The sequence below is a fragment of the Thalassophryne amazonica genome, chromosome 12 (genome assembly GCF_902500255.1).
Source record: "Thalassophryne amazonica chromosome 12, fThaAma1.1, whole genome shotgun sequence".
NCBI lineage: Eukaryota > Metazoa > Chordata > Actinopteri > Batrachoidiformes > Batrachoididae > Thalassophryne > Thalassophryne amazonica.
The window spans coordinates 15,634,006-15,655,547 of NC_047114.1; the positions used below are offsets into that span (position 1 = coordinate 15,634,006).

Here is a 21,542-nt window from a genome sequence, read left to right on the forward strand (position 1 = left end):
ACCAAGGCAGCACAACAAAAACGGATGCAGACCTGGCATTCTTGCAATAAATGCTCTGTTCTCTATGTATTTTTGTGTATTGTCACTTTCTTGGCATGGCTCTGTGGATTGCGTTCGCCAGCTCCTTTGAAAACAAATGGACACGGACATTGGTGGAAGAGTGGAGGGGGGAGGGCAGGCAGCGAATTTTTATGACAGTTTTGTGACATACGAGGTCTGTTAGAAAAGTATCCGACCTTTTTATTTTTTTTCAAAAACCTAATGGATTTGAATCACGTGTGCTTGCATGAGCCAACCTTGAACCTTCGTGCGATTGCGTCATTTGCTTGTAAGCAGCCTTTGTGTGAGGTGTGTGTCGTGCGCTCGGCATTTTTTCATTCCAAGGAAAAAGACGAAATGACTGGTGCAGCGCCGCATCAAATTTTGCCAGAAACTGGGCGACAGCCAGGTGGAAACCATTCGGATGATTCAGACGGCTTTCGGTGACAATGCTATGGGCATCACACAGATTAAGGGGTGGTACAACCGGTTTAAAGACGTCTGCACAATGGTGGAGAGCGAGCCACGCTCCGGTTGGCCATCAACATGCTGAAATGACCAGATCATTTCCAAAGTGAACGCTGTGGTGATGCGGGACCGTCGTGTGACTGTCCGAGAAATTGCGGAAGAGGTGGACATCAGCACTTTTTCGGCACATTCCACTATGACAGAAGATTTTGCATGAAAAGACTTGCAGCGAAATTCATGCCGATGGCTTGGGCACAAAGCTGTCGGCGGAGCAAAAGCGCCTTTGCGTTGAAGCCTCACAGGACATGTTGTGACATGCCCACCTCTTCCACAATTTCTCGGATAGTCACACGACTGAAAAGCCACCGAAACCCGTCTGAATCTTCCGAGTGGTGGAAGAGGTGGGCATCATTTTTCGGAGTCCAGCATGTCCTGTGAGAATTCAACACGGTGGTGCTTTTGTTATATAGAAAGGCACCTTTGTTATTCCTGGTTTGAATCTGGCTCTTTTCTGTTGCTCTAGGTCAGGGGTCACCAATCCTGCTCCAGCCAATCAAGAGCACCAGACTTGACTTAGCTGTGACCGCAGGAGCAGGATTGGTGACCCTTGGTTTCCATATCATCTCTTTGCTGCTGCAGTCTTGGAAATTCATTAAATTTTTCATAGCATTTTATCTCATAATCTCAGTTTATGCGACAGAATGTCACAAGCACAACTGATAGGATCACTGCAATCCTGACCTCTCTGTTTATAAGGTCATACTCGACTGAAAGACTGAGTACCAATGTCTGCCTGTTTCCAAACCTCAGCCATAATGCAGTGTTCCATATTTATGTAAAATAATTCCAAAGTGTTAGAGTAATAACCAGGTTCAGGAAAGATGTGGTCTTCCTTCATCAGTTAATGTTAAGTTGTCATGTTAAAGTTCTAATTCATGTTAATTCCTGGATAAACAGGAAGCACTACCGGGAGTACCTGGTCAGCCTGATCAACAGTCACTCCATCGACCCAGCGCCCCTGTTCAGTACCAGTGAGCTGATTCTGGCCTGCAGGAGGTATAAAGTGGACGACACACAGCAGGATGGAGAGGACGGATTCACCTACTGCAGCAGACTGCTCGAGGTTTGTGTTCCATTAAATCAGGGTCAGACCACTCATTTGGTGATTTGCTGAGTGATATAACCATTATATTACCATGTTTGTGGAAGATGCTGGAAAATGTATTTTTCAGAGTGTAATTTTTACGAGGTCTGTTAGAAAAGTATCGGACCTTTTTATTTTTTGCAATAACCTTATGGATTTGAATAACGTGTGATTGCATCAGCCAAGCTTGAACCTTCGTGCACATGCGTGAGTTTTTTCATGCCTGTCGGTTGCATCATTTACCTGTGAGCAGGCTTTGAGTGAGCACTGGTCCTCCCCCCTCGTCGGATTTTCATTGTGAGGAAAATGTCTGAACGGCTGGAGCAGCGCTGCATCAGATTTTTCCAGAAACTGTGAGAGACAGCCAGGTGGACACCATTCAGAAAATTCAGATGGCTTTCAGGGACGATTTTATGGGCATCACACAGATTAAGGAGTGGTACAGCCAGTTTAAAGACGGCGCACAATGGCGGAGGGCGCGCCGCGATCCGGGACGTCATCTGACTACCAGAGAAATGGCAGAAAAGGTGGACATAGCACTTTCCCGGCACATTCCACTGTTAAAGGAGATTTTGTCATGAAAACAGGAGCGGAGGAATTCGCCACAGAGCCGCTAATGGCGTGGAACGAAAGCACCTCCGTGTTGGTCTCACAGGACATGTTGTGACATCAAATCAAATCAATTTTATTTATATAGCACCAAATCACAATGAACAGTTGCCCCAAGGCGCTTTATATTGCAAGGCAAAAGCCATACAATAATTACAGAAAAACCCCAACGTTCAAAACGACCCAGCACTTGGCGACAGTAGGAAGGAAAAACTCCCTTTTAACAAGAAGAAACCTCCAGCAGAACCAGTCTCAGGGAGGGGCAGTCTTCTGCTGGGACTGGTTGGGGCTGAGGGAGAGAATCAGGAAAAAGACATGCTGTGGAAGAGAGCAGAGATCACCAATGATTAAAAACAGAGTGGTGCATACAGAGCAAAAAGATGTGAATAAAAAGAAACACTGGGTGCATCTTGAGAAACCCCCCAGCAGTCTAAGTCTATAGCAGCATAACTAAGGGATGGTTCAGGGTAACTTGATCCAGCCCTAACTATAAGCTTTTTCAAAAAGGAAAGTTTTAAGCTTAATCTTAAAAGTAGAGAGGGTGTCTGTCTCCCTAATCCGAATTGGGAGCTGGTTCCACAGGAGAGGAGCCTGAAAGCTGAAGGCTCTGCCTCCCATTCTGCTCTTACAAACCCTAGGAACTACAAGTAAGCCTGCAAAGCGCTCTATTGGGGTGATATGGTACTATGAGGTCCCTAAGATAAGATGGGACCTGATTATTCAAAACCTTATAAGTAAGAAGAAGAATTTTAAATTCTATTCTGGAATTAACAGGGAGCCAATGAAGAGAGGCCAATATGGGTGAAATATGCTCTCTCCTTCTAGTCCCTGTCAGTACTCTAGCTGCAGCATTTTGAATTAACTGAAGGCTTGTCAGGGAACTTTTAGGACAACCTGATAATAATGAATTACAATAGTCCAGCCTAGAAGAAATAAATGCATGAATTAGCTTTTCAGCATCACTCTGAGACAAGACCTTTCTAATTTTAGAGATATTGCGCAAATGCAAAAAAGCAGTCCTACATATTTGCTTAATATGCATATTGAAGGACATATCCTGATCAAAATGACTCTAAGATTTCTCACAGTATCACTGGAGGTCAGGGTAATGCCATCCAGATTAAGGATCTGGTTAGACACCATGTTTCTAATATTTGTGGGGCCAAGTACAATAACTTCAGTTTTATCTGAATTTAAAAGCAGGAAATTAGAGGTCATCCATGTTTTTGTGTCTGAAAGACAATCCTGCAGTTTAGCTAATTGGTGTGTGTCCTCTGGCTTCATGGATAGATGAAGTTGGGTATCATCTGCGTAACAATTAAAATTTAAGCAATGCTTTCTAATAACACTGCCTAAGGGAAGCATGTGTAAAGTGAATAAAATTGGTCCTAGCACAGAACCTTGTGGAACTCCATAATTAACCTTAGTCTGTGAAGAAGACTCCTCATTTACATGAACAAATTGTAATCTATTAGATAAATATGATTCAGACCACTGCAGCACAGTGCCTTTAATACCTATGGCATGCTCTAATCTCTGTAATAAAATTTTATGGTCAACAGTATCAAAAGCTGCACTGAGGTCTAACAGGACAAGCACAGAGATGAGTCCACTGTCTGAGGCCATAAGAAGATCATTTTTAACCTTCACTAATGCTGTTTCTGTACTATGATGAATTCTGAAACCTGACTGAAACTCTTCAAATAGACCATTCCTCTGCAGATAATCAGTTAGCTGTTTTACAACTACCCTTTCAAGAATTTTTGAGAGAAAAGGAAGGTTGGAGATTGGCCTATAATTAGCTAAGATAGCTGGGTCAAGTGATGGCTTTTTAAGTAATGGTTTAATTACGGCCACCTTAAAAGCCTGTGGTACATAGCCAACTAATAAAGATAGATTGATCATATTTAAGACCGAAGCATTAACTAATGGTAGGGCTTCCTTGAGCAGCCTGGTAGGAATGAGGTCTAATAGACATGTTGATGGTTTGGAGGAAGTAACTAATGAAAATAACTCAGACAGAACAATCGGAGAGAAAGAGTCTAGCCAAATACCAGCATTACTGAAGGCAGCTGAACATAAAGATATGTCTTTGGGATGGTTATGAATAATTTTTTCTCTAATAGTTAAAATTTTATTTGCAAAGAAACTCATGAAGTCATTACTAGTTAAAGTTAAAGGAATAGTCGGCTCAATAAAGCTCTGACTCTTTGTCAGCCTGGCTACAGTGCTGAAAAGAAACCTGGGGTTGTTCTTATTTTCTTCAATTAGTGATGAATAGTAAGATGTCCTAGCTTTACGGAGGGCTTTTTTATAGAGCAACAGACTCTTTTTCCAGGCTAAATGAAGATCTTCTAAATTAGTGAGACGCCATTTCCTCTTCAGCTTACGGGTTATCTGCTTTAAGCTGTGAGTTTGTGGGTTATACCACGGAGTCAAGCATTTATGATTTAAGGCTCTCTTTTTCAGAGGAGCTACAGCATCCAAAGTTGTGCTCAATGAGGATGTAAAGTTATTGACGAGATAATCTATCTCACTCACAGAGTTTAGGTAGCTACTCTGCACTGTGTTGGTATATGGCATTGAAGAACATAACAAAGAAGGAATCATATCCTTAAACCTAGTTACAGCGCTTTCAGAAAGACTTCTACTGTAATGTAACTTATTCCCCACTGCTAGGTAGTCCATTAAAGTAAATGTTATTAAGAAATGATCAGAAAACAGGGAGTTTTCAGGGAATACTGTTAAGTCTTTAATTTCTATGCCATATGTCAGAACAAGATCTAAAGTGCGGTTAAAATGATGGGTGGGCTCATTTACATTTTGAGCAAAGCCAACTGAGTCTAATAATAGATTAAATGCAGTGTTGAGGCTGTCATTCTCAGCATCTATGTGGATCTAAAAATCACCCACTATAATTATCTTATCTGAGCTAAGCACTAAGTCAGACAAATGGTCTGAAAATTCACAGAGAAACTCACAGTAAGACCAGGTGGACGATAGATAATAACAAATAAAACTGGTTTTTGAGACTTCCAGTTTGGATGAACAAGACTAAGAGTCAAGCTTTCAAATGAATTAAAGCTCTGTCTGGGTCTTTGATTAATTAATAAGCTGGAGTGGAAGATTGCTGCTAATCCTCCTCCTCGACCCATGCTTCGAGCATTCTGACAGTTAGTGTGACTCGGGGGTGTTGACTCATGTAAACTAACATATTCACCCTGCTGTAACCAGGTTTCTGTAAGGCAGAATAAATCAATATGTTGATCAATTATTATATCATTTACTAACAGGGACTTAGAAGAGGGAGACCTAATGTTTAAAAGACCACATTTAACTGTTTTAGTCTGTGGTGCAGTTGAAGGTGCTATATTATTTTTTCTTTTTGAATTTTTATGCTTAAATAGATTTTTACTGGTTATTGGTGGTCTAGGAACAGGCACCGTCTCTACGGGGATGGGGTATTGGGGGGATGGCAGGGGGAGAGAAGCTGCAGAGAGGTGTGTAAGACTACAACTCTGCTTCCTGGTCCCAACCCTGGATAGTCACGATTTGGAGGGTTTAATAAACCTGGCCAGATTTCTAGAGATGAGAGCTGCTCCATCCAGAGTGGGATGGATGCCGTCTCTCCTAACAAGACCAGGTTTTCCCAAGAAACTTTGCCAATTATCTTTGAAGCCCACCTCATTTTTTTGCTGACATGCTCAGCTCTTCGACAGTTTCTCAGATTCTCACTCGACTGACAAGCCACCCAATGCCGTCTGAATCTTCTGAATGGTGGAAGAGCTGGGCTGTCCCGTGAGACTTCCAACACTGAGGTGCTTTTTGTTCTGCGCCATTAGTGGCTCCGTGCTGATGCGCGAATTCCACCGCACGTCTTTCATTACAAAATCCTCTGTAACAGTGTAATGTGCCGAAAAAGTGCTATGTCCACCTCTCTTGCCATTTCTCTGGTAGTCAGACGACGTCCCAGATTAACACAGCCTTCACTTTGGAAATGATCTGGTCGTTTCAGCCTGTCGATGGCCGCTCAAAGCGCAGCGTGCCCTCAGCCGCTGTGGGCCATCTTTAATCCAGTTGTAATGCTCCTTAATCTGTGTGATGCCTATAAGATCTTCACCGAAAGCCATCTGAAGTTTCCGAATGGTTTCCACCTGGCTGTCTCTCACAGTTTCTGAAAAAATTTTGATGCAGCAAAGCGTAATACTTCAAAGCCTATATAAGGTAAAATCTTGATCCAGAATCTGGATTCAGATCATCTTTCACTTTCAATGGAGTCTTCCGTGCCCTAATATCTATCTGCAGTGCAAAATTGGTTGCGAACCCCTGAAGTAGTTTTGACGTAATCCTTAAAACCTATAAAGTGAAACTTGATCCAGAATCTGGATCTGGATCATTTCCAAAATTTAACAGCGTCTTTTATGGCGTAAAGCCTCAATCCCACCGAATAAGCCATGAAAAATGAGCCACGCATGGGCGTGTCAGCGATTAGTCAAAGAGTGATCAATGTTTTAAGGCGTCACGTATCCGGTACTAAGGCGCCTCTAGTGAGCCACCACGTATCAGCCTCTAGTGAGCCGCGACCGACCTGTCATGTGAGCCCCGTCCAGCCTCAAATGGCTCGTGTCACCACATATGATCCATGTAGCGCCATATAACGCGACATTGGTACACGTTTCAGCATGGGTTTGGTCTAAACCTCGAGCCCTCCCACACTTGGTCCCTTTAAAGTGTGGGTTTTCAATTCACAGCATCCATTCAAGATGTCGTTACATTTTTTTAAACGCAGTCCAAAAAAAGACACTGCACTGAATGAGTGCGCGCTTCCGCACCAGGGGATGCAAATTCTGAAAGGGATAACTACTTTGGCATGACACTGGCCGGTGTATGCATCCATGTGCCATGCTGCTGTTCACCTGTGTTCCAGAGTCATTAAATGCAGCAGTTCTGTGTGTTCACCCAGCTCTCTGTGACCAGAAAAAAATAGACACCACAGTGAGGTGGGCGATTTAATTATATACACCCACAACTGTGTGTTTGACACCCTGATCCAACTTTTAACTTTGTGTTTGTCCGTTAATGTCTGTAAAATCACTCTTTTGCGCACCGGCATTCTGCGTTTCTGCACATTCACCTCTGTGCTTCTTCTCGCTGGCTTTATTTGTTCCACATCTTTAAACACACAGTCATTTTGACACTGTGATCCAATTTTTAACTTTCTGTTCATCCATTATTATCTGCAAAATCATTCTTTTGTGAGCTGGCGTTTTGCGTAAATGCTCGTCTTCAGTGTGAGTCATTGCATTCGTGTGCACACACAGTGGAGCTCATCTGATCCATTTTAGAAGATGTTAAATCTATCATAAACATACTTTTACAGCTGCTTATAAAGAAGGAATGAATATGCAACTGTTTTACCAAGCTATTAAAACATTACAAATACTTACCATAAGCTATTCCAAATATGTTCTCCACCTCAGCACACAAGAGAGAATGACAGGAAAAATGCTCCAAATGAAACATCCTCTGTGATTCCAGATGCAATTAGAGGTGTTTTCAACATCCAAACTTTGACAGAAAATAATTAATCTGCTACAAAATAATTATTTTATATACAACATCCGGCAGACAAAGCAGGTGGAATTGTAGTGTGCAAGAGAGCTGAGCCTGTCCAAAATAGCCGGTTCGGGTCTCATAGCCGCCAGATGCTCAGATAATGGGCTTTTAACAGCCTCGTCCTTACCACAAACATGTCTCTAAATCTTTGTTTGTCCTGGTAGTAACGCAGTAACAAGCTGCCCCACGCTGCTGTTGCTACATTTTGAACCTCCTGTAATTAGCGCCACGCTCAGAGATGAGCCTCATTAGCTGAATATTCTGCCTCTAAGAGCCTCTCAGAGCCACTATTCTCCCACGATTGTTGATTAATTGGACTCGTACAAAAAAAACATGCTATGTGGCTCATTATTCATCCATCATTATTCGGTGGGACCAGGGCTCAATAAGCATCTGTGGTGCAAAAATATGCATAAATATTTGAAACCAAGGAGTGTTTTTGTGTTCATCCTGTATATTAGTGTAGGTTATAAAATGTCGTAATGGCAATCAGGGACACATTACATAAAATGTGTGTGTATATATATACGAGGTCTATTAGAAAAGTATCCGACCTTATTATTTTTTCAAAAACCATATGGATTTGAATCACGTGTGATTACATCAGACATGCTTGAACCCTCGTGGGCATGCGAGAGTTTTTTCACGCCTGTCGGTTACGTCATTCGCCTGTGGGCAGTCTTTGAGTGAGGAGTCGTCCACCCGCTCGTCGATTTTTTTCATTGTTTAGGAATGGCTCAGAGACTGTTGCTTTGATAAAATTTTTTTCAAAACTGTAAGGCACAACTGAGTGGACACCATTCAATAAATTCAGCTGGTTTTCGGTAAAAATTTTAACGGCTGATGAGAGATTTTGGTCTGGTAGTGTCGCTTTAAGGACGGTCCACGGTGCCTGACGGCGATCTGCGCTTCGAGGCGGCAGCGTCTCGCCGTTTCAAGTTGAAAACTTCCACATTTCAGGCTCTGTTGACGCAGTAAGTCGTCAGAGAACAGAGAACTTTCAGAAGAAGTCGGCATGAGGAGTTTATTTGGACATTCCATTGTTAACGGTCATTTTGTAATGAAAGAATGTGCGGGCAGAGTCGCATGTCGGGCTGGACCCGACCGCGGGGGGTCGCGGCAGGAAAAACACCTCCGTTGGAAATCTTAACGGGCAAGTTGGAACATGCCCAAGCTGTTAAACAATTTCTCAGTTACTCACTTGTTGAAAGCCATTAAAAGCCGCCTGAATTCTACAAATGGTTTTCAACACGGAGGTGTTTTTCCTGTCGCGGCGCACACAGATTTGCCGAGTCGTCACGGAAACAACTCGGCGAATTTGCGCGTACGTCTTTCATTAAAAAAATGTCCTTAAACAGTGGAATGTCCGCATAAATTCCTCATGCCGGCCTCTTCTGAATCTTCTCTGTTCTCTCACGATGTCCTGGGTGAATTAAGCCTTAAATTAGGATGTTTTCAGCTCGAAACAGGCCGACGACAGCGCCTGGAAGCGCTGCAGGACGTCCCGCTCCGTGGGAAGTCCTTACACCGACAGAAACACCCCATAATCTCTCATCAGCCGTTAAACTTTTCACAGAAAACCAGCTTAATTTCTCGAATAGTGTCCACTCTGATATTCCTCACAGGTCCAGAAAAAATTTTGATAAAGCAACGCGCGCCGTCTCGAGCAGCGTGTGAAACAAAGGAATTCAGCCGAGAGGGCGGGACCACATCTCACTCAAGGCCTGCCCACAGGGAAATGACGTCACCGACACGCGTGAAAAAACTCACGCATGCGCACGAGGGTTCAAGCATAATTGGTGTAATCGCATGTCATTCAAATCCATATAGTTAAAAAAAAAAATAAAAGGGTCGGTTTATTATCTAAGAGACCTTGTATATATATATATATATATATATATATAGCTGCATGTCCACTGTGAGAGACATAATCTAAAAAAAAATTCCAGAAATCACAATGTATGATTTTTTTAAATAATTTATTTGTATGTTACTGCTGCAAATAAGTATTTGAACACCTACCAACCAGCAAGAATTCTGGCTCACACAGACCTGTTAATTTTTCTTTAAGAATCCCTCTTATTCTGCATTCTGTATTAATTGCACCTATTTGAACTTGTTACCTGTATAAAATACACCTGTTCACACACTCTATCAATCAAATTCCAACCTGTCCACCATAGCCAAGACCAAAGAGCTGTCTAAGGACACCAGGGACAAAAATATAGACCTGCAGAAGGCTGGGATGGACTACAGGACAACAGGCAAGCAGCTTGGTAGAAGACAACAACTGTTATGATTATTTATTAGAAAGTGGAAGAAACACAGGATGACTGTCAATCTCCCTCGGTCTGGGATTCCATACAAGATCTCACTTTGTGGGGTAAGGATGATTCTGAGAAAGCTCAGAACTACACAGGAGGACCTGGTCAGTGACCTGAAGAGAGCTGGGACCACAGTCACAAAGATTACATTAGTAACACATGATGCTGTCATGGTTTAAAATCCTGCAGGGCAGCAAGGTCCCCCTGCTCAAGCCAGCACATGTCCAGGCCCGTTTGAAGTTCACCAGTGACCATCTGGATGATCCAGAGGAGGCATGGGAGAAGGTCATGTGGTCAGATGAGACCAGAATAGAGCTTTTTGGAATCAACTCCACTTACCATGTTTAGAGGATGAGAACAACCCCAAGAAAACCATCCCAACCGTGAAGCATGGGGGTGGAAACATCATACTCTGGGGTGCTCTTCTGCAAAGGGGACAGGACGACTGCACCGTATTGAAGGGAGGATGAATGGGGTCATGTATTGTGAGATTTTGGCAAACAACCTCCTTCCCTCAGTAAGAGCATTGAAGATGGATCATGGCTGGGTCTTCCAGCATGACAATGACTCCAAATACACAGCCAGGGCAACTAACGAGGTGCTCCGTAAGAAGCATCTCAAGGTCCTGGAGTGGCCTGGCCAGTCTCCAGACCTGAACTCAATAGAAAATCTTTGGAGGGAGCTGAAAATCCAAACCTGAAAGATTTGGAGAAGATTTGTATGGATAAGTGGACAAAAATCCCTGCTGCAGTGTGTGCAAACATGGTGAAAAACTACAGGAAACATTTGACCTCTGTAATTGCAAACAAAGGCTACTGTACCAAATATTAACATTGATTTTCACAGGTGTTCAAATACTTATTTGCAGCAGGAACATACAAATAAATTATCAAAAAATCATACATTGTGATTTCCAGATTTTTTTTTTTTTTAGATTATGTTTCTCACAGTGGACATGCACCTAAGATGAAAATTTCAGACCCCTCGATGATTTCTAAGTGTGAGAAGTTGCAAAATCGCAGGGTGTTACTCAACAAAAATATAAACGCAACACTTTTGGTTTTGCTCCCATTTTGTATGAGATGAACTCAAAGATCTAAAACTTTTTCCACATACACAATATCACCATTTCCCTCAAATATTGTTCACAAACCAGTCGAAATCTGTGATAGTGAGCACTTCTCCTTTGCTGAGATAATCCATCCCACCTCACAGGTGTGCCATACCAAGATGCTGATTAGACACCATGATTAGTGCACAGGTGTGCCTTAGACTGCCCACAATAAAAGGCCACTCTGAAAGGTGCAGTTTTGTTTTATTGGGGGGGGGATACCAGTCAGTATCTGATGTGACCACCATTTGCCTCATGCAGTGCAACACATCTCCTTCGCATCATCCGTGAAGAGAACACCTCTCCGACGTGCCAAACGCCAGCGAATGTGAGCATTTGCCCACTCAAGTCGGTTACGACGACGAACTGGAGTCAGGTCGAGACACCGATGAGGACGACGAGCATGCAGATGAGCTTCCCTGAGACGGTTTCTGACAGTTTGTGCAGAAAATCTTTGGTTATGCAAACCGATTGTTTCAGCAGCTGTCCGAGTGGCTGGTCTCAGACGATCTTGGAGGTGAACATGCTGGATGTGGAGGTCCTGGGCTGGTGTGGTTACATGTGGTCTGCGGTTGTGAGGCTGGTTGGATGTACTGCCAAATTCTCTGAAACGACTTTGGAGACGTTTATGGTAGAGACATGAACATTCAATACACGAGCAACAGCTCTGGTTGACATTCCTGCTGTCAGCATGCCAACTGCACGCTCCCTCAAATCTTGCGACATCTGTGGCACTGTGCTGTGTGATAAAACTGCACCTTTCAGAGTGGCCTTTTATTGTGGGCAGTCTAAGGCACACCTGTGCACTAATCATGGTGTCTAATCAGCATCTTGGTATGGCACACCTGTGAGGTGGGATGGATCATCTCAGCAAAGGAGAAGTGCTCACTATCACAGATTTAGACTGGTTTGTGAACAATATTTGAGAGAAATGGTGATAATGTGTATGTGGAAAAAGTTTTAGATCTTTGAGTTCATCTCATACAAAATGGGAGCAAAACCAAAAGTGTTGCGTTTATATTTTTGTTGAGAGTATATATATATATATATATATATACACATACAGTGGTGGGCACAGCTAACCAAAAAGTTAGCTTTGATAACTGGTAATCAGCTAACTGAAAAGTTATCTTTTTTAACGCTAAACTGCCTAAAAACTTAGCAGAAGCGACAGATAACCGATAACTTTTAATTTTGCCTCCCATACACTACAAAGCTACTAAGAAGCTGATTTTGAGTTTATACACCACCAAAGCTCCTGATAGAACCAACGGTGATCACAAACCCAAACAGCCAATGGAGCCAGCGCTTATCTTTGTGCGCTTTGCCCCCTGCTGTAGGAAGACATCATTTACCCTGACAGGATACAGTGGTCCTGCGATGAGGCAGAGGTCTTGAAATGGAAATCGGGTTTGAATTATAGCTTTGCTTTAAAAATAAAATTATTCTGGATAGAATAACTACATTAATGTAACCTCTTAAAATGTACAAAGTGATATATAACACATATCTGTTAATTTTAAAATAATGCACTAATTCTGAAGATTTGAACATTAACACACAGATCCCCAAAGGGGATTATGGGTAACTAAGCCTCTGCTCATACTGATTGGTTGATTCATTCATTCTGTGTAAAAACCAACATAAGTGACTCAATGTAATGTGTTGGTGTTTACAAATAAATGTGCTTTTGTAAACTGTCATTTTTTTCATTAGTATAAAAAAGAAACAAATTTTCAAGATCCCGCTAGACAGCGCCTAAGCGCATGCGTGATGACATCACAACTCTGTCCAGTTGGGGAGACAAGGTTTCTTTCAATAACAAGAACTGTCAAAAAACTTTCTCGTGTGTTGGAATTGTGTGGTGATAGGAATCGCCATTTGAATGCTTGAATAATGATGTCAGTCACAGAAAGAAATCAAATAATAGTGAAAACATGTTCGGTGCAATGTCATAATGCAACAATCAGTCTCTCCGTGAGGCGTCATAACATGAAGCCTGGTTCACATGGCAAGATAATTAGGCTGATATCGGACCCGATCTTCCCCTTCCGACAATCTTAAGGACGCCCTGACAATTGTGATGACGCTAAATATAATCTCATCAGATATTCCTGCCATGTGTGGTTTGTAAGAGCACTCCGATCTGCTCAGAAGGACGTGAGGAGCTAAATGTGACATGCAGCCAATCAGAAAGCGAGGTGTCTGACTGGGAATGTTCATGTGTGAAATGTGTTTGTGTGTGTTGTTTTTACCGTGTGGCTGACACCACACACTGTACAACTAAACCTGTCAGATCTATGATTTGTTTTTATCTCCACGTGTGTGGTCTCTCAGGTTTTGGAAACCTACAGATAATTTTAAAATCCTGCGTTCGACAACACTGTGATATAACCGGTCGCCAGTAGATGGCAGTGTTCTATGCATTTTGACGCCGGTTATATCACACAGCCTGAATCACAATTTCGGCTTTTGGAAAAGCAACCTGGGCTTCTTCTGGCATTTTTACGTAAAACAAACACAATAACAACGTCCATAAATCCAGAGAATATATTCATGAGAGTTTTAGGCACAATATACAAAGAGTTTAATGCTGTTGTCCGTGTAGAGCCTGATCAGAACGTCTCAAATGCATTTCTGCTGTTGTGAACTTTTACCCATAATGCACTGCGCACACACCATGTCCACACTAAAACCTTCAAAATTAGTGCATTACTTTAAATCTAAAACATATATCTGATATTTTCACTTTATAAAACTTCAGACGTGACGTTAATTTAAATACCTTGTCCGAAATTAGTTTGGGTAAAATTCTAACCACAAGTTAAAACTGTAAGGCTCTGGATGACTTGGGTGCTATTACTAGCGTATTAGTATGGGGTCAAAAGAAATGAGTTTTTTTCTTTTCTATGACCTGTTCTCCTTTGCCTGTGGAGGATAGAGCAGTTTATTCTGGAACCAGCTCTTCTCTATTTGAAGAGGATAGAACTATGCATCTACTACAAAAAACTACATCTGCAAAAATGTTCACGGTCTAAACATTATCGGACCAAAACTTATCAGAAGATAATTGGTCCGATAATGGTTTTCAAAGTTATCTGAAAAGCTAATCCAATAACGAAAACATTATCTTTGATAGTTAGCGGATTAGCAGAACTGTGCCCACCACTGCATATATATTTCATCAATTCAATAAAACATCAGTTTGACAAACAATTTAATTAGGAGGACGTATTGGGTTTTTTTGTACATTGCAAAAAACAATAAAAGTAAAGGTTGTTGATGTTGAGTATACTCACCACACCATGGTCTGTCAGAAACTGTCAGCGGTTGACGGACAATATATATTTACTTTACATTTAATTTACTTTCATTTCTAACCATTTTTTGAAACATTATGCATCTTGTAATAGATGTACATGCATATAGGAATATGCTACCAAAGAAAAGAGATGGACACCTCCACCTCTGGACACTTTGTACCCCGCACAGTCCAGACCAACTGATTTAAAATCTGATTATGTGGTTTATATGAAAGAAAAGAAATATATATATATATATATATATATATATATATATATATATATATATATATATATATATATATACACAGTAGTGTTCAGAATAATAGTAGTGCTATGTGACTAAAAAGATTAATCCAGGTTTTGAGTATATTTCTTATTGTTACATGGGAAACAAGGTACCAGTAGATTCAGTAGATTCTCACAAATCCAACAAGACCAAGTATTCATGATATGCACACTCTTAAGGCTATGAAATTGGGCTATTAGTATGTAAGGATGAAGCCAGCACCTGTTGAACATGCTTTTCTCTTTGAAAGCCTGAGGAAAATGGGACGTTCAAGACATTGTTCAGAAGAACAGTGTAGTTTGATTAAAAAGTTGATTTGAGAGGGGAAAACTTATATGCAGGTGCAAAAAATTATAGGCTGTTCATCTACAAAGATCTCCAATGCTTTAAAATGGACAAAAAAAACCAGAGGCGCATGGAAGAAAATGGAAAACAACCTTCAAAATGGATAGAAGAATAACCAGAATGGCAAAGGCTCACCCATTGATCAGCTCCAGGATGATCAAAGACAGTCTGGAGTTATAAGTGCTGTGACAGTTAGAAGACGCCTGTGTGAAGCTAATTTATTTGCAAGAATCCCCCGCAAAGTCCCTCTGTTAAATAAAAGACGTGCAGAAGAGGTTACAATTTGCCAAAGAACACATCAACTGGCCTAAAGAGAAATGGAGGAATATTTTGTGGACCGAGTCTGTTCATTTTGGGTCCAAGGGCCGCAGACAGTTTGTGAGACGACCCCCAAACTCTGAATTCAAGCCACAGTTCACAGTGAAGACAGTGAAGCATGGTGGTGCAAGCATCATGATATGGGCATGTTTCTCCTACTATGGTGTTGGACCTATATATCGCATACCAGGTATCATGGATCAGTTGGAATATGTCAAAATACTGTTGCCTTATGTTGAAGATGACATGCCCTTGAAACGGGTGTTTCAACAAGACAATGACCCCAAGCACACTAGTAAAGGAGCAAAATCCTGGTTCCAAACCAACAAAATGAATGACTCGCAGCTGTGAAGAAATCATGAAAAACTGTAGTTATACAACTAAAGTCTAGTTTAGTGAATCACAGGATTGCTGAAAAAGCAGTTTGAACATAGTAGTTTTGAGTTTGTAGTGTCAACAACAGATGCTACTATTATTGTGAACACCCCCTTTTCTACTTTTTTTTTAAATAATAGCCCAATTTCATAGCCTTAAGAGTATGCATATCATGAATGCTTGGTGTTGTTGTATTTGTGAGAATCTACTGAATCTACTCGTACCTTGTTTCCCATGTAACAATAAGAAATATACTCAAAACCTGGTTTAATCTTTTTAGTCACATAGCACTACTATTATTCTGAACACTACTGTACAGATTAAGTATAAAGATGGCGTTTACACCAGTAGATGAGATGGTCGCCTCCATGGGCCTTCGGGTGGCAGCGGGGAGAACTCTGACTGTTGTTTGTGCGTATGCACCAAACAGCAGTTCGGAGTATGCTGTCCTGTATGGGGCCTCACGGTGGGAATTCATTATTCTGTTGGGGGACTTTTATGCACACTTGGGCAATGACAGAGACATCTGGAGAGGCGTGGTTAGGAGGAACGTCCTCCTTGTTTAAACCAGAGAGGTCATTTCTTGTTGCACTTCTGCACTAATCATGGACTGTCCATAACGAACACCGTGTTCAAACATAAGTATGCTCATAAGCATACATGGTACCAAAGCATCCTAGGCCGAAGGTCGATGATTGATTTTGTGATCGTATCATCTAATCTGAGGCCACGTGTTCTGGATACTCGGGTGAAGAGAGGGTCAGAGCTGTCAACTGATCACCATCTGGTGGTGAGTTGGATCAGAGGGTGGGGGAGGACTTTGGACAGACATGGTAAGCCCAGACATAGAGTGTGGGTGAATTTGGGACATGCACGGATCATGTGTGTCAGACATACGATTGGCATGGGTTGACAGCACAATATTCCCCACTCCTCGTACAGGACAGCCTGTGCGTGACAAGTATGATGCACATACTCTTTCACAAATTTCCCCTGGATACCTGCAGCATGACTGCTGGCTGCCACTTCCTGCGACCCATTCGTGTCCACCACACATGCAGTGAGTTGTGAGGCAGGCTTCACGTTTTCATGTTTCATCCAAAAAACCGTGTTATAAATGTTACTGATAATCAAAGCTAAACACGCTTTCCTGTCTTTCCATCGTGCCGTTGGCTTCAGTTCATTTTGACACAGCATCAAATTAAACTTTCTGAACCTTGAGTCAGTCATCAGAGGGTTAAGCCATCAAAGTAGCAATGTGGGAATGTGATGGTAGAGATTAGGGCCCCTTCACACATAGCACAAATGAGGCCGAATGGCGCACGAGGGAGGAAGCGCATGCCATTTGTGAATAACTGGAGCAGCCTCTAATGCCTCATACAGCTGTCGCCACAACCATTCGCACATACCAGTGGCCAAAAGACAGAGAGTGCCCTGCAAGTAACCATTTGATCCCTCTCTTGGCAGGTGTCGGATGAATTCCAGGTGCCACACACGAACATCCAATACCACTCACGGAGCACTTAGGAAATGTGGGGTCATTTGCACAGCCAGCATGAATATAGAGTGCTGCAGTGGGCGCACGGCGCGCACATTGACAGGCTGTGTCAAGTGAAATGGACCGTTAGATCATGTGTACACTCAGCTGGTGATCTGAATGTCACGTCACCCACATGTGAGCTATGGTCGCGGTGTGTGTCTGATAAGAGCACACTGCTTTATTCATGTCATTTCATGACTGTACGTCTATGACCATGGGTCATATACAAAGGAGCAGAAGGTTCATACTTATATTGTCCGCTCAATAAGAGGAATTAAATATTATAAATTATGGTGTTATTTGATGGTGTGTGTGTGTATTTTGTTTTTTTTTCCCCCCGCAGCAGCGACATCCATGACCTGCAGCTGTTCAGATATCTGTGCTTGCATGTCACAGCTGGGGAACACCTGTAGTGGCTTGTAGGATATGACATCGCATAACTTCACCATGAAGCACCGATGTCAGCTTGCTGTCCTCACATGGAAATAAATTAAAACATATTGCTTCAGCTGTCCGTTGCATCAGCGCACCGCAATACTGGTGAATATCGTGCCCTGCAGAAAATCACAGCGAGGCACGTCACTGCGGGATTTTCCAACATTGCAATAATTAAAACACATATCACATTTGCAGCGGATCACTGCACGCTAGACACGCCATGAGACGGGAAGCCAGGACCTCTTCATGAGAGTATGAGTATTACAAATTGTGGTGGTTATTTATTTATTTATTTTTGCTCTGTTGCTGTGTGCGCGACTTTCCACATGCTCGCACTTGAACACGAACGTGCACGATACCGCGGCGATGGTATTGTGCACGCCTGTCCGACCGTGTGTCCCTCTCGACAGCAGGTGGAATGTTTTGCGGTTCCCCATTTCATTTTTGGTTCACAGATTTTTTTTCCGGTTTCTGCATCTTTCGCTCAACATCATGTTATATGTGAAGGGGCCCTTAGACAGGCAGGCAGGCACATGATCAGGTGCTCGAGTTCCTATCTCAAAGCAAAATCAGGAAGGTCCCTTTGGCAGGGTACTGAATTCCAAAAACTGCTCTTTGTGTGAGGTTGAGCACCTTGCATGGTTGCATGCTGACAAACAGTGTGTGTGTGTGCATGCGTAGCGCCACTGTAAAGGACTTTGAATATCTACAGTAGTGTTCAGAATAATAGTAGTGCTATGTGACTAAAAAGATTAATCCAGGTTTTGAGTATATTTCTTATTGTTACATGGGAAACAAGGTACCAGTAGATTCAGTAGATTCTCACAAATCCAACAAGACCAAGCATTCATGATATGCACACTCCTAAGGCTATGAAATTGGGCTATTAGTATAAAATAATACACAATAATAGTAGCATCTGCTGCTGACGCTACAAATTCAAAACTATTATGTTCAGACTGCTTTTTTAGCAATCCTGTGAATCACTAAACTAGTATTTAGTTGTATAACCACAGTTTTTCATGATTTATTCACATCTGTGAGGCATTAATTTTGTTGGTTTGGAACCAAGATTTTGCATGTTTAGTAGTGTGCTTGGGGTCATTGTCTTGTTGAAACACTCATTTCAAGGGCATGTCCTCTTCAAGTATTTTGACATATCCAAACTGATCCATGATACCTGGTATGCGATATATAGGCCCAACACCATAGTAGGAGAAACATGCCCATATCATGATGCTTGCACCACCATGCTTCACTGTCTCCACTGTGAACTGTGGCTTGAATTCAGAGTTTGGGGGTCATCTCACAAACTGTCTGCGGCCCTTGGACCCAAAAAGAACAGTTTTACTCTCATCTGTCCACAAAATATTCCTCCATTTCTCTATAGTCCAGTTGATATGTTCTTTGGCAAATTGTAACCTCTTCTGCACGTCTTTTATTTAACAGAGGGACTTTGCAGGGAATTCTTGCAAATAAATTAGCCTCACACAGGTGTCTTCTAACTGTCACAGCACTTATAGGTAACTCCAGACTGTCTTTGATCATCCTGGAGCTGATCAATGGGTGAGCCTTTGCCACTCTGGTTATTCTTCTATCCATTTTGATGGTTGTTTTCCGTTTTCTTCCACGCGTCTCTGTTTTTTTTTTTTGTCCATTTTAAAGCATTGGAGATCATTGTAGATGAACAGCCTATAATTTTTTGCACCTGCGTATACGTTTTCCCCTCTCCAATCAACTTTTTAATCAATCTACGCTGTTGTTCTGAACAGTGTCTTGAACGTCCCATTTTCCTCAGGCTTTCAAAGAGAAAAACAGGTGCCTGCTTCATCCTTAAATAGGGGACACCTGATTCACACCTGTTTGCTTCACAAAATTGACAGTCATTGACTGAATGCCACACTACTATTATTTTTACTATACTATTATTACTTTTTTTACTAATAGCCCAATTTCATAGCCTTAAGAATGTGCATATCATGAATGCTTGGTCTTGATGGATTTGTGAGAATCTACTGAATCTACTGGTACCTTGTTTCCCATGTAACAATAAGAAATATACTCGAAACCTGGATTAATCTTTTTAGTCACATAGCACTACTATTATTCTGAACACTACTGTACATCTGATGAAAACATGTGGCAATGCAGTCCATTCACTGTGACCCAAGAAGAGATGTCACTCCTGTATTGACCTGAGGGGCCGGTTGGTGCCGGTGCTCATTTCTGGATTCTGTAGTGTGAAACTAATGTGAGTTAGCGACTTCCCCTGGATGCCACTCCGATGCACGTCACTCCACCAGCTAAGGCCGATACCCATTTACAGGAGGGTGGACTGAGAGAGACAAAGTGTCTTGTCCAGCCAGGTCCACATAATCGCATGCCAGGTCCTTATCCACTGATTGAGCAGGATTTTTCATAAAGTGTATATTTAGCTTTTATTTCCAGGACATGCTGTAAGGCGGTGCCTGTGATGCATTCAGGGCAGCTCTTTCATGGCAGTTCTAAAGGAAAAGTAATCACAAAAAAAAAACACTTTTATTTCTTGTCTTGTTTAGTTATGGTTGATGGTGATGTCACTCTGTGGTCTCTACAGAAACTTATGACTGAAGTTCCACTTGGTGAGAAGGTCCCACGCAAGAAATGATTGCTTCACATCCTGTGTGCTGAAGATGAACCTTTGGAGCCCGGCTCAGAATGACGTGGCAGTTAATTGTCTTGGAGCGTCACACGTTACGTTACTACATGTGGAGATCAGCAAGAAGGAGGAGCTACTGATTTACTCTGGCCTCTTCGGTGGGCGGGTTTCCATTCCCTTCTAAATAGAGTTGAAAATACACTTAATGGAAACACATGCTTTTCGAAGAAGAAAAACGTTTTTATGCACGTTAGTTTTTCAATTGAATGGAAACACTTTTTTTGCTTTTACAGGTCACATGACGTACCGAAAGCATGAGATGACATTCGAAAATACATGGCACAGTACGAGCGGATGAAGTAAGAGATGAGAGCTTGTTAAATGTTATAAGAGATAACGCTACAACAAGATGCCATTGAAAATAAATAACCCCAAAATGGTAATATTTTGCCGGACATACCTTTCCGCTACAATTAGGCCCCATTAAAAAAAAAAAAGTTTATTTTTAACATCAGGAAACACAGAGATGAGGGAGGGCAGATTTATGCTGCGTTTACACATAACAACAAGTCACGAATGCCACAAAGTATACATTCTTGGCCGTTGATCACGAATGTGATGATTTAAGGCAGAGGCGTCAGGTGTCCTCAGGAACTGCTGCAACCTGTTACCACGCATTACGATTAATGGCACGTGTTGCTGGCGAATTATCAGGAACCATTACGTACCATCAAGAATAATGTTCCGCACTGTTGTGTGATGTTCCACGCTATTGCACGTAACAGCGCATTGTTACGTTGTGTCACGTTGTGAATGAGGCGAATTGTCTCCACACACACACACACACACACCCATATTCATCCATCAGATGCTGAACAGTTCAGATCACTTCAGTTTGCTCCTCAAAATCCACAGCAGAAGAACTTTGTGACTGCATTCTTAGTTGGTCTCTGTGCCATGGAGTGGCGCAGAGAGGAGCAGGAGAC

At 42.0% G+C, this 21,542-nt stretch overlaps 1 protein-coding gene across 3 annotated transcripts in view; it reads left to right on the top strand.

Moving 5' to 3' along the window:
• LOC117521692 (E3 ubiquitin-protein ligase RNF31) overlaps window positions 1–20,605 on the top strand; it is a 198,606-nt gene extending 178,001 nt beyond the window's left edge. For all 3 annotated transcript variants that reach the window (XM_034183024.1, XM_034183027.1, XM_034183025.1), the window contains 2 exons: window positions 1,465–1,630; window positions 20,515–20,605. In XM_034183024.1, coding sequence (XP_034038915.1) covers window positions 1,465–1,630; window positions 20,515–20,565 — 217 coding nt within the window. In that variant the 3' untranslated portion in view covers window positions 20,566–20,605. The remainder of the gene's footprint in view (window positions 1–1,464; window positions 1,631–20,514) is intronic.
• The last annotated feature ends 937 nt before the right edge of the window (window positions 20,606–21,542 follow it).